We start from the raw sequence: 16,266 nt of genomic DNA on the forward strand, positions 1-16,266 counted from the left end.
CAGTTCATGGGTGAGTTCAGAAATCAGCTTTTCCCTTCCCAAGGGCAGTAATTTAAATTCCCTTCCTTTGGTAGCCATCATTTTTCACAAAAAAAACAAAAACAAGGGAACTTAATAAAATTGGTATTGCTCTCTCAAACTAGGCTGAAGTAAACATAAAAGCATTATACATAGGAAAAATATCCCTTTTTTGTGGGGTCTAGTTTTTTTTTACTATGAGGGCGGTCAAACACTGCAACAGAGGTTATAAACTCTTATTCTTGGACTTTTTTCAGGACACTGCCCTGAGCAACCTGCTGCAGCTGGCACTGCTCTGAGCAGGGGCTTGGACTGGGCAATCTCCAGGGGCCCCTCCTGACCTTGGCCATCCTGTGGGTCTGCAATTTTTCTGGACTGTAAAAAACCACAAAAAAACCCCACAAGACAGTTCACATCAAAGGAACATTAAAAGGGTCAGGGACCAGGTTCAGGGGTTAGGGCAGGGCTCAGGGTCAGGAGTTACGTAAATAAAAGCACAATAAATCTATGGTCTCATCTCCTTAGCTTTCATCATTTATTCAGGAAAGTAAGTACAATTAAGTGGCTTGGGTTATTTGTCTTAAAAACCCACTCAGGAACTTAGGCAAGAATATGGAAATGCCACGTGGTTATCAATACTCTTCAAAAATGCATCAACTACAACATCCAAGATACAATAATCAACACCTCAATGGTTTTTAACCCTCCAATTTTAAGTATTACAAGTAGAATTTGTATACAGAAACGTTAACAGCTTTCCAGCTCCTAGACACCACAGAAATACTTGCCTGTGAGTAACCCAGGAGCTATGACCAAGATGCTTGTGTTTCAAATGAGAATGGACTGAGCTTTCATTTACACAACTAATTTAACATTTCCTTGTTTGTCAAGTTCCACAATAGCAAGTTCTTTCAAGATTTGTGTTCCTGAGTCAGTGGCTTTCAGAATCATTTTCTTCATCTGTGAAATACTCAACACTGCCCTGTAAGACAAAAGCAAACCCTTTAGTGAAGCAGGGCATCAAACATCAGGTCTGGCAGAAAAAGGTTAAAAAATGTATACTGTTAAATTAATGATTTTTGCGAGTGCTCTGTAAATGCAAGCTTCAGCTGAGCTATACTCAGGATTAATGGTTTCTGGAATACTGACACTCTGTGGCCTAATGGCCTCTTCCACTTGTGATTCCATTTCTTCAACAGTTAGGCAGGTTAACTGCTGTGCTGCAGTCTGTTCTTGTGACAGAGGTAGGCACTAGAAAAGGAAAACAAACAGAGAGAACTCTGATACTTTCAGTTCCTAGGGTGACGATATTTACAGAAGAACTCCATGTTTGTGTAGCCCTTTTCTCATGGAAACTAACAGTAGATTCCTACTTTCCTTCAAATGAAAGCAAATCTACAAGCAAAGCATTTCTGAAAAATCCAACCATAATATTCCCTTAACATCAATAGTATAAATGATTCAACAGAAAGAAGATAAACTATTCAATAAAAAGAAGTATTTCACTTAAAGACTTAACATTTCTCCACAACAGTTCAATCCATCTTTGGTTTAGGACATATACAAAGTACAAGAAAATCTTTATCTAAAAGTCTAAATATAACTCAAGGGACAAGTCTTCAATTTTAACAAAATCCAAATACAAAGTTATTCTTGGCAGCATGTCCTTAGACCATAGGGAAAGAAAATATTTTTTCCTTTCTGTGACCTATAACGACTGTCTTTTAAATCATTATACAGTACATTCTATCTATAAAGACTTACCAGGAACTTGTCAAGAGCTGTTGACAGATTAAACATAATCTTGGGGGACTGTCATTAGAACACTGAAGTGAGAGCCAAGATCTGGGAATACGGTTTAGTCACACCACTTCTGTCTTTGCCACTAGACTATCAATCGGCTCTTTTTTATCTAAATCGCCTTATTTGTAAGAGGACAAAATGAATGCTTTCACAACCTCTTCAAAACTGTAATGAAGCAGTGTCTGAAGACCACTTACAAAAATGTGTTGGCTGTTTTTGGGTTTTTTAATAGATAAGCACTATCACACTGAGAAAAACTTACTTTTTTGCACTAATATATACTAATAGCAGTTCCATCGCATATGTTAGAATGTGTTGTTTTTAACTTACTCTAGACCGTGAAAATGTATTTGGCATTCAAAAGCTTTTTTGCTTTTTAAAATTAGTTTCACTTTCTAATTTCTTTAAGGTTGCTACTTTTAAAAAATGTCAGTGTAGAACTGCGACACAGCTGTGGACAGAGGCATCAATTTCTATGAAACTATTAAAACGTGTCACACTATTCACACTATTATGGTATCCAACCCCAAACCAGAACACCCCTAGCTCAACTGTTGAGTGATAAATCAGGCTTATGATTTACAAGAGCTCCCATCTTGCAAACATTTCTTCTGGTAAATGGTCTTCTTATCTTCCGAGTCTTCAAAGCTTTCACATATAACAGTTTTCAATGCAACTACTCACATCTACGTAAAGGCTACACAAATACATGTTCATTTACTGAAGTGAGACCCAAGTGATTAAAATGGAGATACTACCTCAAGATCAGCTTGTTGCTGTAACGCCTGAACCACCTTCATTGTGTTCACTAGAGCAGCATGGATGCCCTTCATGGATTCTTTCTGCTCTATGGAAAATTTCTTCAGCTGCATACATAACATTTTATAACGGGATTTCACCACTGAGAGTTCCTCCAAAACAGCAGCTGGATTTTCCTGTGTAGAAAATAAAAGTGCATTTAAACTATATAAGAAAAGAAAATTAATGTGGCCATATAACAATGAAAATTTTAGGCGTTAGAGCCACTAAAATACGACATGAAATGACCCTTTACAATGAAAAGTGTAGCTGTGACCATCTGTTTCACCTATACATTTAATTTTTCATAAGGCAAAATGATGGTGTTAATAAAACAGCATAACTCTGTGGTCCCACAACAAATAGAGGATGAATTTGTTGTGTTGATGCATTTTAATGGCTTTTCTGAGTTGGAATAAATTACAGACTTTTAAGTAAAAATATTATTTTTCCACTACACATTACAATATACATGGAGACAAGGACTTATTTATAAAATCCTTTACATGATGCCATTTATTGTTTTCCTCTTCCTTTCACCTCTGCCCCAAATCTAAATTTAGTCACTGCTTATTAGCAGGTTTATCTTTGATTTCAGAGGAAGGGTGTGTGTTAGCTCAAATCAGAATGTGTCTCTTAACAGTACTACTCATTTCTCAGAGCAGAACATAGGAAAATTGCACTATAGCAAGAAATCAAGGGGGTTTTGTTGTATTGAATTCTGTACTGAATTCATATTAGACCAGTTACCTTGATACACAATGCAAGAAATACTTCATAATAATAAAACCTAACCGCCAGACAAAAGAACAGCCACACGTATTTTAGGATTAAATAAAATTACCCATTTATTACCAACTTCATGCAAAATACAATAAAATCTATTAATTTTATCTGAAAATACTACCTCTGCTGCTGGATTATCAGGAAGATTTTTCATTAGTTCAAACTCCAGTCTGTTTTGAATATAATCCAGATCAGATTCTGCCTTCTGGAACTAAAATATTTAAGGTCAGCCACAGTATATTAAAAAACAAAAATTGCAGACAAACCCCAACCATTTGCCTTTCCTGTATTTCAGGAAAGCAGAAGCCAGATGCCTCTGTTTTAAAGGCTCATGTACTGTCAGAGTAAGTTTCTATTCCTCCAATCTATTCCATTAACTAATGTTTGCCAATTATGCTGGCACACGCTGAGCCTGAAAAATAGAAAGCAAGAATCTTTCAGAGTTAACACAAGCATTTTTCTCTCACATGTGAAAACTACATGTGTGTGTAAGCACACACACACACACACTTTATTATTTGACCCTCTTTCCATTTGTCTAACCCAAATGACCCAATTGTTCTCTCTGAATCTTGCCATTAGTACCTTTTCCATGCAGCTCCCCAAAATACATGAAAACATTTCCATCTCTTCCTATGTTATATGCCCTTGTAATGCCAAATCTCTCCAGCTGAAGTTTTTAAGTGGTACATCAAAGTGGTAACTTGTATCAATAGAAAAGAAGATGCATCTTTTTTTAAACCAATCTTCACTGGTGATTTTTTTTCTCCTGAGACATTAATGTATCTTCCATCAATTTTTAGAGCTTTTTCTTGGCTAGTTGCTCTTCTTTTCAAACATTAGAAGTTCTGTTAGCAAAACTGTAATACTCAGTTATTTACACAGCAGAAATTATAAGTGTTCAGGATCCAAGCATATTAACAGAGATTTTATTATAAATTATATTAGAAATGCATTCTCTCAGATGGTTATAATACCCGTAATACATTTTATTATTCTGCAATAAACCAGACTGACAAATAGATAATAAATTGATGACATCACATTTCTTTCCTTGGGATAAATAAGCCACCAGAGAATTATCTAATTGCCTTGTAAAACAGTCTGCTGATAGCATTATTACTTAATTAATTTTAGCCTGCAATTTTAATATCTATTAAGGACTTCTGCTTTAAAGAAAGGCAGTTTTCCCAGTTCACAAACAACTCATGAATTTTTTAACGTAATAGTTTGGTGATTTTAAAGTCACAGAAGAGACAGTGAAGAAAGCAAGTTAAAATCGTGTTTTGGAACTTACTTGACTAACCCTGCAGTAACCATTACAACTTTTTTAAGGATCAAAATAAGGCTGTGTTTGTTAACTGTATCCCAAAGTACTAACTGGCAGTGTTAAAAGGGTAGCTAAACCGACAAACTTCAGTAGTCTGTGGATGTAGCACGTAGTCAGGCCTGGATACTAAGAGGATGTTGATGTTTTAAACATCAGCCTTGGGATCCACCTTCAGGAACTGCCATTAATACCTTCGAGGCTCTGGAACTCCAGCTAGCCTAAAGGAACAGTGTTTGATCCAAAGTATTCTAGAAGTAAAATCCCCTTACTGATGTAGTGAAAATGTATGATGTCTCATCCTTCAGTAAAATTTCAAATAATAGCTTAAGAAAAGGAAAATAAATCTAGTAAAGACCTTGAGTATCTATAAATCAAAGGGCAAGCTTTTACCCATTAGCCCATAACTTACCATCTGCCCAACAAAAGTCCTTCCCACATCTACCCCAGAAACCAGCTGTGATAAAATGCAAGAATAAAATTGGTTTTATTATACTATGCATTCGTAAAGAGTTCATGTGGGATTTTTTTTTCCCCTAACTGCTCAATTGTTTCCGTTCTCCCTCACTAGCAAATGTTTTTAGGTTTCATTTCGAAAGGCAGGCACCGCAAAATGATAATTTTTTGCTTTTTTCCAGCCTCTCCATTTGATTGATCTTTTGGGAAAGAAGACAAGGGATAGGGGTGGCTTTCAAAATTAGCCATGAAGCTCCATTCCCAAAATACTCAATATTGATAATTTGAGATTTACAAAACAACAGCAAGCCACTAACACCATGCTACTACTACGAATCAAGGCATTAAAAACTGGATGTGAAGCTGAATGCTTACCCATCCTGTGGCTATTTAAGATTTACGCTTAATGAAAATATTAACACAGCTCAGTATCACTGCTTTCTCCTGAAAGTATACTAACTCTAAAAGAAACAAAAGTTATTATCAGCAATCTCAAAGCATGTTTATAAGCGCTGCCATATGTTCCTCCATTACAGTCCATTTTTCCTTCATTTTATAACTATTTATTTCTTGCTGCATTTCAGGAAACATACACCGGCAAAAATCTCACCTTAACGTTATAGATTAGGAGCATTCGTATGATGAGTATTGTACAACAGTCACAGAAAATGCCGTTTTCAAAATGTAAATTTGTGATTTACTCACAGGCTTAGCAGAAAATCTTAGAAACTGTGGGGCAAGACTCAAGCCATTGCTGCGTACTCTGCTTTCAGATGCTTTGACAATACTATTGCACTGCTAGCTGTAAAGTACAGTAGTGCAATAAAGTCAGAGCATTCGTTAGCAGCAAGAATTCTGTACAAGTAATCAATACACTCAAAATATGTATCGGAAAAAACAGGTCAAATCAGACAGTGGTTTCTGTGGATCGTGGAGAATTGGATAAGGTTAATGTTCACCAAGCCCTAATACAGACACACATGAACTCACATATTTCAAGACATTGTTAATACTTATAATCCCTGTCATTCCACTGACTGGGAGTGGGGGGGAGGGGGAGGAGAAAACCACCCAACAAAATGCTTAAAAGATTTGTCAGAAATTAAATTCCAAACATTTTGGTGCTCTTTTAATTGCAAACTACACTTCCAAATGTATTTATTTCTTAGATTTGACTCATGGCAAGCAGAGATTCTAAACTGCTATCAGACAGATGTTCTTAAACTACATTACAGGGAACATTTTCTGGACACCAGAGCTTATTCTTCTCATTTGCAAGTGCTGAATCACTTTAAAATGCACTTAAACACATGCTCATTTCCCAACGTTGTGGAGGTACATTACCACTGGGGTTACACCACATGGGTGTCAGAGCACCATCAGAGTGGGGGGGTATTTCATAAATCTCAATAAAGGTTTTACTTTTTCATCAAACTGTAACTTCATATAAAAAAGTTTGAGAACTCTGAGGGTTTGAAGGCGCTAAGATTCTTAACAACAAATAGCAAAGAAACAGGAATGGGATGGGTGATTGCTGATGCACACAGAGCAACAACCTGAGTCAACTCCACACCTATAACATTTCTCTGGAACACACTGTAGGAAACAAGAAAACTGTACTGTGTTCTTTCCTCTTTGCAAGGCACTTATTTTTAAGAGAGATACTGGCATTTGTCATTAAAAGACCAGTTAACATTTCTCCTTGGCAAAGAACTGGAAGACAATGAGTGCAAAAAAAAAAAAAATTAGTGGCAATCCCATTTTACAGTTGTTTTGCAAATCACCTTCTGGTCTCAGACAGTGACTTTTGACTTGTGACTATAATACTAATAAGAAGAATGAGTAACGTAGATAGTATTGCTGGCCAATGCCCTTTTAACATTGCACTGCTTTTTGTGCATGATCACTAGTAGTACAACATAAAAAGGGCACTGGACAGACACCACTCAAGGGAAAAAGTAGGTCCATTATACCAAAAATACACTGACAGAAATTAACTAAATCACTCTGCATGAAGCGCTCTCAGCTCATCTAACAGTTTCATCTATTTGTTATCAGATTTTACTAAATGGATGACCACAACATTTCTCTCAGTGCAGACTGATGTGCAAGCTGGAAGGCACTAGCTCGATGTGCGAGGAACCACGCATTAAAGGTTAATGAAATGGTTGTGGGTGCAGAAGGATACATTTATCACCAGCAACTACTACATACTGTATTTGCATTAGGGGCCTGATGCCGTGTCTGTTGAGGCTGTTGGACAGATCGCCAGTCCCAGCAGACTTCAACAAACACTTGTGCTGCACAGTCTCAGGCGCCCAAGCCCTCCACTACAGCACCCAGCATTCTTAGTTAAAGTAAGTCTGCTTTATAATCATTTGCTTAATGAATCTCATCTTATATTGCAGATGTTATGGTTCACTCAGCTTTTCTTGTTACTGTACTTTAAGCAATAGTCTCAAATAACATCAATTACCCAGTATTTTCACACGTGTCATTCTTTTTAAGCTCCTACAAATTAGTTTATCCCTGGTACCATGAGACTAAAATGAAGCTTTCCATGAAATGCATGTCAAAACCTCTGGGGAAATAAGAAGTGTTATTTTATCACACTTCTGTGGAGAGAGCTGCCTTCACAGGAAATCCAGGAAGAAGAAACAATAAGCGCAAGGAAAAGCAAGAGACACAAAGCTACAATATGTGAGACACAGCTGCCAATGTACATATTCTGATTAACTGAAGAGAAACATTGCACTTTTGAATGAGCTCTGTATATAGGAAATGAAGAAGTGAAATTGAGGTGTGTTTAAGAAAACACCCTCTTCTTAAAACAAAAAAAACCACAGGTGAAGAGGCAATGGCCTTGTGCCCCCCAGCAGTTTTAATGGAAGAAGGCAGCCAGGCATACCATCCTCCTCCACCTTCTGCTAGAAGTTAGCAGAAGAATCAAATGGAAAAATGTAAGACTAACAGGGTGAAATCAAAATCAGTGTGGTTTTCGAAATCTTTGTATTACCCAAAGATTTGGGGTAATTAGAACAGAGTGAAAGACCGAGCTATGATCTCAAAACCTTTAGAAGTTTTATGTGTCATCTCAGCAGGTAATTGACCCAAACAAGCTCTCCACCTTGAAATTATTTGTGTGATGACCACTTTGGTCTACTCAAAGTAGATCATAAGACAGTGTCCCATTACTGTCTTCTTCCACTACCATATATAAAAGCCCCTGTTAACTTTAAGGGGGCTGAAATACCTCTCTGACTAATTACATGTACTAAAATGAGAATCACGTAAGAGACTTTCAATAAAACACATAAATAAACCGTAACATTAAACAAATAACTATCAACACCTAACCTAGGTATTGCTAAACAGATTTCTAAATTATTATTTCTAAACTAGGCTTTAAAAAAGAATACTAAGAAAAGATATGGGGAGATCAAACTCATGCTATGGGCAAGGCTGAGGTTTTCAATTTGAAATGAAAACAACTTCAGAGCTCTGACAAGAATGTAGTTTATTTTCATATTATTACCACCCTAAGCATGTGGTATGATGACTACAGTTTAGTAGACACAGAAAAAGAAAAGTAACTCCACCTCCTCAAAGGCATGGTTCCTTCAAAGAAAAAACAAAACACCACCACCTTGTTTTTAAAGTGCAGTAAACCTGAGAATTAGGGAGGATAGCTTGATTTCTCTGATCTTTCAAGTAACACAGGTATTTTGACATTTATTCAAATTGTTACTTTTTATTTCTTAACAGAAACACTATTACAGATGAAAATATTCGTTCAGAAGTGTCTTAATATTGCAACCTCACATAGGTCACTCAACAAGGCGACAAAGGCACGTTAGCAGAACAAGCTCAGGTTCAGACAACTTTCAGCCAGTGGCTTTCTTTTCAAACAGACACTTGACCAGCACCGCTCCTAATGCTGGGGGGGGGGGGGGGGGGAACGCACTATGCTGGTGCTGGAGAAAAAGTGCCTGAAGGCACAATAAAGTGAAAGTAAACTAAACCCAGGGCGTTAAGCAGCGCACCAACTTAGCGTATTACAGTGAAAAGGGATAATGTGGATGTACAATATCGCTCAGCATGTTCTCCCTGTGTTCCTCTTATTCTTAGTTTCTTTTGAGTATGCCACTTTGGTGATGTTACTGTGTACAGATAAGAACTAGGAGACTATTAAACTAATTTTTACTTAATGAGAACTTGAAACCCAGAATGCTGGAGGAGAAAAAAAGCCAAAGATACATCTATGGTATTATTTGTCTCTGTATTGCATAATATACGTTTTTCTTCCATTTGTGGTTTATCAATTAGGGTACCTAACACTGCTGCTAGGACAATTAAAATTACAAAAAACTTCTGGAAGTTTCCAATGAAAAACCAAAATGAGCATATTTTGAATTATTGAGTACAAGTGCTTTAATTTATGTAAGGATAGGAATGGAAATTATATTCTCTATTAAGCTTTTGGATACATAAAATATTCCCCAACCATATTAACCAAGAAAAAAGAACCCTGTAAACAAGATTACACTGTGTAAAAATTAATATCAAGATCTGAAGGATGCCACAAGGAACTTGGCTAATAAAGAAACAGTTTTCCAGTGCCTCCCAATACATAAAAGCACAGCATAACGCTTTTTTTCTTTTCTTTTCTGCCTATTTTTTCTTCTTTCTGGCTCCTCCAGGAGCGGGGCGGGCAACCCGTTACATAAGGTAGCCCAGCCTCGCCTCAAGGCCCGGCCCGCGGGGCACCGCGACCCACCGAACGCCCAGGGGCTGGGGACCCCGAGCGGCTGAGGGGCAGCCGGCTCCCCTCAGGCCTGCCCACGGCCGGGACCCCGCGGGGCGGCCAGGCCGCCGCACGGCCCCGAGGCGCGGAGGGGCGGCCAGACCCGGCCCGGCCGGGGGTCGCGCTGCCACCCGGCCCCGCACGCCCCTCTCCCCAGGGCGAGCGGCCGGCCCCGCAGCGCCCACCCGCGGCGAGCCCGCGGGGGGAGGCTCCCCGGCTCCTCGCCAGGCCTGCCCCCACTCTACCTGCCCCGTTCTGCCGGGCAGCGGAGCCCGAGGCCCGCGGCGGAAGCCCATCCCGCCGCATTGCCGCGCTCCCCCCCACTCCCGGTGCGAATGAAACAGTCCAGCCGGCCTCTCCTCCCCGGACCCCCCCGCAGGGAAAATGGTCCAGCCCAGGTGAGAGCTCCTCTCACCCCCCGCTAAGGGAAAATGGACTAGTCCGAGAGCGCTCTCCTCTACGCTGCGCCCCCCACTCCGCAACCCCCCCCCTCAACGGGGAAATGCCCCGGCCCGGCCGCGCCCCTCGGCGGCCCCGCTCCCCTCGCCACCGAGAGCGGTAACCGCGCCCGGCCCGCCCCCGCCCCCAGGTGAGAGGAGATCGGCCGGGCCCTGCCCCCGCGCCGAGGGGGTGAATGGAGCGGCACCAGCCAGCCCCGCCCCCGGGGGGGGGGAGCGGAATGGACCGGCCCGGCCGAACTCGCCTGACCCGGGCGGCGGCCGCCCCGGCGAGGCCCGCGCGGGCTGCGCTCAGGGCCCGGATGGGGCGCGGGCGCGGCCGGGGGTGCGAGGGAAGGGCGGCCGCCCTGCCGCCGCGCCCCCCGCCGCGCCCGCGCTCCCCTTTCCCTCCCTCAGGCGGCAGTTCTGCGCCCTCCGAGGCGCTCCCGCCGCCGCCCCGCCGGCCCCCGGCCCGGCCGCCCCTCAGCCCGGCCGCCGCCCGCGCCGCCCGCACTCACCATGGACTCGAGCCTGGTAACCGCCGTCTCCATGTTGAATAGTTGACATTCCTCAGGCGGCGGCGGGGAGATACCCACCCCCCGCTCCGCAGGATGGGAGAGTCGGCAGTCCCCATTGGGCAGCTGTCACTGGCCGCTCGTCTCCCATTGGCTTGCCGCTGACAGAGAGCGCTCGCCATTGGGTGGGGAAGATTGTAAACCCTCTCCGAGGTAGGGGGGAGCCCATTGGTTAGGAGAAAAGCTGCAGTCGGTGATTGGCTAGGTGGGGAAGCGCCGCCAGTCGCTATTGGTCCAGAGTGGAATCTAGCGGTGATTGGCTGGAGTAGGGAGCGCAGCGCTGCGATTGGCGCGAAGTGGAGCGGCCGATTAGCTGCGGTCCGGCTCCAGCCGGGCGGGGTAGCGTCGGTCACCCCCGCCGGTTCCCTCCGGCGGGCCGCCGCTGCCCGTTCCTGGCCGAGGGGCGTCCCGCACCTGATTGGCGGGGCTGAAAAGCCTTTACCCAATGGCGGGGCGGATCGCCTCAGTGCGCCCAGGACGGGGCGGAGTCGCGCTCCCGTCGAGCTCGGGCCCGCGTCGGTCCAGCGGCCAATCAGCGGTCGGCTAGCATGGGACGCGCGGGGGCGGCGGGGGCCGCGGTTGAGAGCGGTGCTCCCATTGGCTGGGCGCTGCGCGGGGAGCGGTTTGAATCGGCGGCGCCGGGCGGGGAGGTGAGTGACAGCGGTGGGTGGCGGCGAGGCGGGCTCGTGTCCCCGGCCACTCGTGACACCCTGTCTCGGCTGGGGCAGTCGTGTGAGAGGGGCCGCTCGCTCCTCGGCGTGGGCTCCTGGCTGAGCGCGGCTGGAGCCGGGTGGCTGAGCGGCCACTGTTGCGGTAACGGCTGGGGAGGTGCCGCGGCCTGGGTTTCTTCGTCGGTTTTGCCTACGTTCTCCTTACAAACAGAATGTGCCCAAAGTGCAGAGTCTGTCCCTCCAGGATAAAGAAAATCCATCAGCAAAACCCATGTAAACCGGTACTTTCTCCATTGCTGGCTCCTTGCGTGTGCAAACGCATCTGCTGGGTCGCAGGAGCTGCAGGGAGGATGTATTTTTATTTATCACTTGTATGTGGTGCTTCCAGCAAGACACCAGCCAATAACATTTTTAAGATGCAGCCCATGCTCTTCCCTACCTATGTGGTGGTAGCTCTGCCCCCCACGTGAACACAAGTACATTTCTATATGTTAATTTTAAATGTGTCCTTTGCTAACAGTAATGGCAAAATATAAGAAACGCAGACGAAAACGGACAGCCCGAGCAAAACTGCTGCTGGAAAAAAAAGGAGATGCTGCAAAGCCTCAGGATGCAGGCTGTCCTCCTCGGTAAGAGGCTCAGTTTGAACCTTTCTTTTTTAACTCAGTTCCTGGGTCTGCTGTTTGCTCCCTGTGGAACAGAGGTAGTAGAATTGTGTTTGAAGCATGCCTACATCCTGGCGTGGATGCTGTGAGATCGCTTCATCTCCTGTATCTTCTAGTACTCTTATTTAATATGTAGGAAAAGCAACTTGGATAAAAATGTATTGCAAATATTATTCCTCCTGCTCCTTTACTGAAATGTATCTTGGTCTTCCCTGGTTTCTGTGCTTGTGTTTGCGCTGTTGTCACCTGCTGTTGCTGGTACTTGTAATTTCCAGATGATTGGTCACAGTTAACTTTTTTAAAGTTTGAAATGATAAATGTAAGTATGGCCTCATTCTGAAACATTCTGTCCCAGGTCAGCAGGTGATCTTCCGTTGGAAACCTCATCCGTCCAAAGCCATCTGTCCTCACTCTGGTCATTAGCCTTGCCCAGTGTAAAAAACGCAGTAAACCCCTTTACAACAGCAGCATTGGTTTTGTATTGTTGGTGCCAGATCACGGTTGCACGGGTATGTTTTCTACTTCTCTATTTTTGCCAGTGTGTGAGGTTGTTCTTAGCCCTCAGGTGCAGGATGTACAGTGGGATTTGAGAACTAAGCTGTAATTGTAGTTGTATCTATTGAAACATCTAAAGTATATTTAGTGTTCACTGTTGAAGGAATAAATATGAGAAGAGCGTCAAGGCAACTGTGGACATAAAATGCATACATGCAATTGTAGGGGTTTTTTATTGGAATATCAAGAGGATTTGCAGTGACAGAGGGTGCAGTCTGTCTTTCATAGCAGAAATGATTGTATGAGCTTTTCAGGTCAAATGTGAATTATACTTTAGAATTTCTTGGTGAAGTTCAAGTTTTATTTGGGGGGAAGTCACCCCTTGGGTTCCTGCCAAGTAGCTATTTGGTGAAATTTTATATCTTTGTGCTTTGCCTTTCCACTGACTACAATAAGTCCTTGCGACAGAACTTTCAATAGTAATCATAGCCCTGTCTCTGGAAACATAACACGGTGGTGAAAATGCTGATCTGGTTTCTTTTTATGCCTAGAGTTTCAAGGTAGTTAAAGACCTCATATTTCCATCACAAACCTACTTAAGGGAGCTAAACACGTTCAGAGAGCAGCTGGAAAAGTTGGAAACTGAATTTTCCAGACTACAATTAACACTCCAGGTCAGTCTCAGTCCCAGCAGGGTAGGGTAATGTTTGCTTGTGTATGCATGTAAGGAACCATGGTCAGTACAGATAAGCTGAGATCTTACGAGCTTCTCATTGGGCGTTGTTTGCATTCAGCATTACTAAAATGCAGCTACTTCATAGCTAGAGGGAACTGGTTTGCTGGCAAGCCTCCTAAGAGGCTTTTTATGTCTTTCTGGGTCAGCTGAAGCCAGAAACTTTGTTCTCTAAAATTCCATCTACTTTTGCCAGTCGATTCAATATTCTTTTATTTATTTATATTGTTTTCAGGTCAATGGAATTGCAGCCTTTTCTTCAGAAAATTCTCTTTGTCAAAGGTGTAATAAACCAGTTCCGGGTGCTCCTGTACAAATGCAGATGGGCTCGCCGCCATCAGCATCAGGGCCTTCTGCAATACAGCTGCAGCCTGCATCTGCACCTCCTCCTCCTCCACCACCACCACCACCACCACCACTGCCCCCACCAAAACTGCCTCCAGCACCTCTCCTCCTCAAGCGGGGCAATGGCGCTAAAGCACTTCTGGTAGGGAGTAAGGATTTTCTCTCATGGCTGGGTTCTTTGGACCTGGTTTTATCAGAAACATTTGTCTTTGTGAATGCTCAGTCACTTCCCAGTCCTAATTTCCCTTCCAACCACCTTTGTCTTCAGGCACCACCACTGAAGAAAGATGGGCCGATGCAGATCACCCTCAAAGACCTGCTGGATGTTAAACTGAAGAAGACAGACAGAAACCTGAGAACAGATAAGGTAACCCAGGGGACACATGGATAAATAGATGACGGTGTATTGAGGCAAACTCCATCCTGGAACTGGTGTCTTTCCTGCAGTGCTTCTCTTAGCCCCTTGTGGAATTTTTTCAAGAAATTAATTCTTCCCTTCCAAAACCCAGCAATCAGCTCTAAGTCATCATTCTAAATCTGCACCTGGGCGTTTGAAGTGAAGAAATGAAGTGACTAACTCAAATCTCACCTGGCACACAGGACAGTTCTAATTTTACATTAAGGACGTGTAGCTTTCATGTAGCTTTGTCTGCCTGTTGTGAACAGATTTGGGGCTTCCTTTTGTCCAGCTGAAATCTTGTTTGCAAAAGTTGGGGGTTTGTAATAAATCTGTTTCTATCCAAGGCACATTCAAATCTTAATGATTCAAGAAAGCCATAAACCACAGAAATCTTTCAGAGTATAAATATTACATAGATTTAAGGTCCATGATACCTTCTAAAGTTTTATTTGTGGTAACATCTCTTTTCTCACTTCAGGCAGAATCACCAGTGAAGACACGCAAGGCATTAATTACAGTCTCAGATTTACAGAGTGTTAGTCTGAGATCTAAATCCAAGCCATCAGCTCACGTTAAAAACACCTTAATGTAAGATGCTTTCTTCCTTTCTGACATCAGATTTTTCTGTTCTAAACAGTGATTAACATTGTTTAGAGTGAAAACTATGTTAACAATTTGTTTTGTTCTGTTAGTACCCCCCCCTAAAAATCAGTTTGATCTTCGAAAACATCTGAAGAAAGTCAATATACAAAGGTAAGTTCCTTCCTATTCGCTTGTCTTGTTTTTCTAGAAAAAAAAAAAGAGAACTCATCATAATTCCCCTTGTTTTCAACCTTTCCAGAAGTCCTGGTGGCACTCCACTAAATAGCAAAGAAAACATTGAATGTGGGACTGGGTTGACACCAATAATGACACAGGCACTACGGCGCAAATTTCAGGCAAGTCATGGTGTCTCTTTATGTATCGATAAACTGACTTTAAAATCCATAGGATTTCATATGGATTTTACCCTGCCCCCTGCTACAATGCAGCACCATCACTATGCATTACATAAGTTAAAATCTCTCCGTAACTCTCATCCAAAAGTGCCAAGTACGCACAAATAAGGGGGCTTGTTTTTACTGATTCCTGCTTTGCTGGTGAGGAAACTGCTGAATTGGAATGCCAATGCCTGTCTTCTAGCAGGTTATCTGACAATGCCAAAGAGAAGTTTTCTGGAGGAAAAATTGGTTTTTTGATGGCCATTGTAGTGCCTCAATGCAATCTCTAACTTCATTGTTCTAGTTTGCAGGAGAACAAAATCTGAGGGTTAATAACGTCTTATTTTAAGGATTTGCTGTGTCTGTTTTATGGTGTCTGTCAAGACATCACCCTAAATTTTGTTGTAATTAGTACCAAGTTCATCTTCCAAGATCTGACCCTTTTCTTATTTTGACAGATGGCTCATCCGAAGAGTCCCTCTCCTGCCCAGTTCAGTGCTGCAAACAGCTTTGATGAACTAAAGTAGGTTTCTGGAACAATCTGTTTGTCATCTGTAGCCAGCAAGCCACTTGAATGCCATTTTTATCTCGCTCAGGCATATGTATTTGCAAGTAAATCTACCGCATATGAGAATGGGGCATTATAAAAAAAAATTATATAGCACATTTCTGCTTTTTAAAGCCAGCGTCTTTCTGATGTGTCTCGGTCTGGTTGCATCTTCTTAATGGGAAAAAAAAACCCACCACGATTTCCCGGGTCTTTTGATACCTGGCTGCTCCTGAAGTGGGGACTATTAACGTTCCCAGCACCGGTACTGCTTGTGATATAAATACGCATCGCTGAAATTCAGTGCTATTTTTACATTTTTTTAACAAAAAAAGATCTTGAGGGTAATTGTACAGGCTCAAAGCGGAGCAGTTCAGCTCTCTGTCATTAAAGTGAAAGGCTACCAGCTTCCAGGACCAGCGCAGC

At 42.7% G+C, this 16,266-nt stretch overlaps 2 protein-coding genes across 2 annotated transcripts; one reads left to right on the top strand and one right to left on the bottom strand.

Annotated features, from left to right (window-relative positions):
* Positions 1 to 529: 529 nt before the first annotated feature.
* SKA2 (spindle and kinetochore associated complex subunit 2) lies at positions 530 to 11,038 on the bottom strand. The gene is made up of 6 exons (XM_027781435.2): positions 10,948 to 11,038; positions 5,145 to 5,189; positions 3,527 to 3,616; positions 2,580 to 2,756; positions 1,168 to 1,269; positions 530 to 1,000 (listed from the first exon to the last, which is right to left on the bottom strand). The coding sequence occupies exons 1-6, from the start codon at positions 10,978 to 10,980 to the stop codon at positions 950 to 952; spliced, it is 498 nt and encodes a 165-aa protein (XP_027637236.1). The 5' UTR covers positions 10,981 to 11,038; the 3' UTR covers positions 530 to 949.
* A 626-nt stretch (positions 11,039 to 11,664) lies between these two features.
* On the top strand, positions 11,665 to 16,143 carry PRR11 (proline rich 11). Its single transcript, XM_055796194.1, has 10 exons — positions 11,665 to 11,956; positions 12,196 to 12,304; positions 12,696 to 12,849; positions 13,387 to 13,509; positions 13,804 to 14,055; positions 14,182 to 14,280; positions 14,792 to 14,900; positions 15,009 to 15,066; positions 15,155 to 15,251; positions 15,752 to 16,143. The coding sequence occupies exons 2-10, from the start codon at positions 12,198 to 12,200 to the stop codon at positions 15,818 to 15,820; spliced, it is 1,068 nt and encodes a 355-aa protein (XP_055652169.1). The 5' UTR covers positions 11,665 to 11,956; positions 12,196 to 12,197; the 3' UTR covers positions 15,821 to 16,143.
* The last annotated feature ends 123 nt before the right edge of the window (positions 16,144 to 16,266 follow it).

This window comes from Falco peregrinus, chromosome 2, assembly GCF_023634155.1.
Source record: "Falco peregrinus isolate bFalPer1 chromosome 2, bFalPer1.pri, whole genome shotgun sequence".
Taxonomy (NCBI): Eukaryota; Metazoa; Chordata; class Aves; order Falconiformes; family Falconidae; genus Falco; species Falco peregrinus.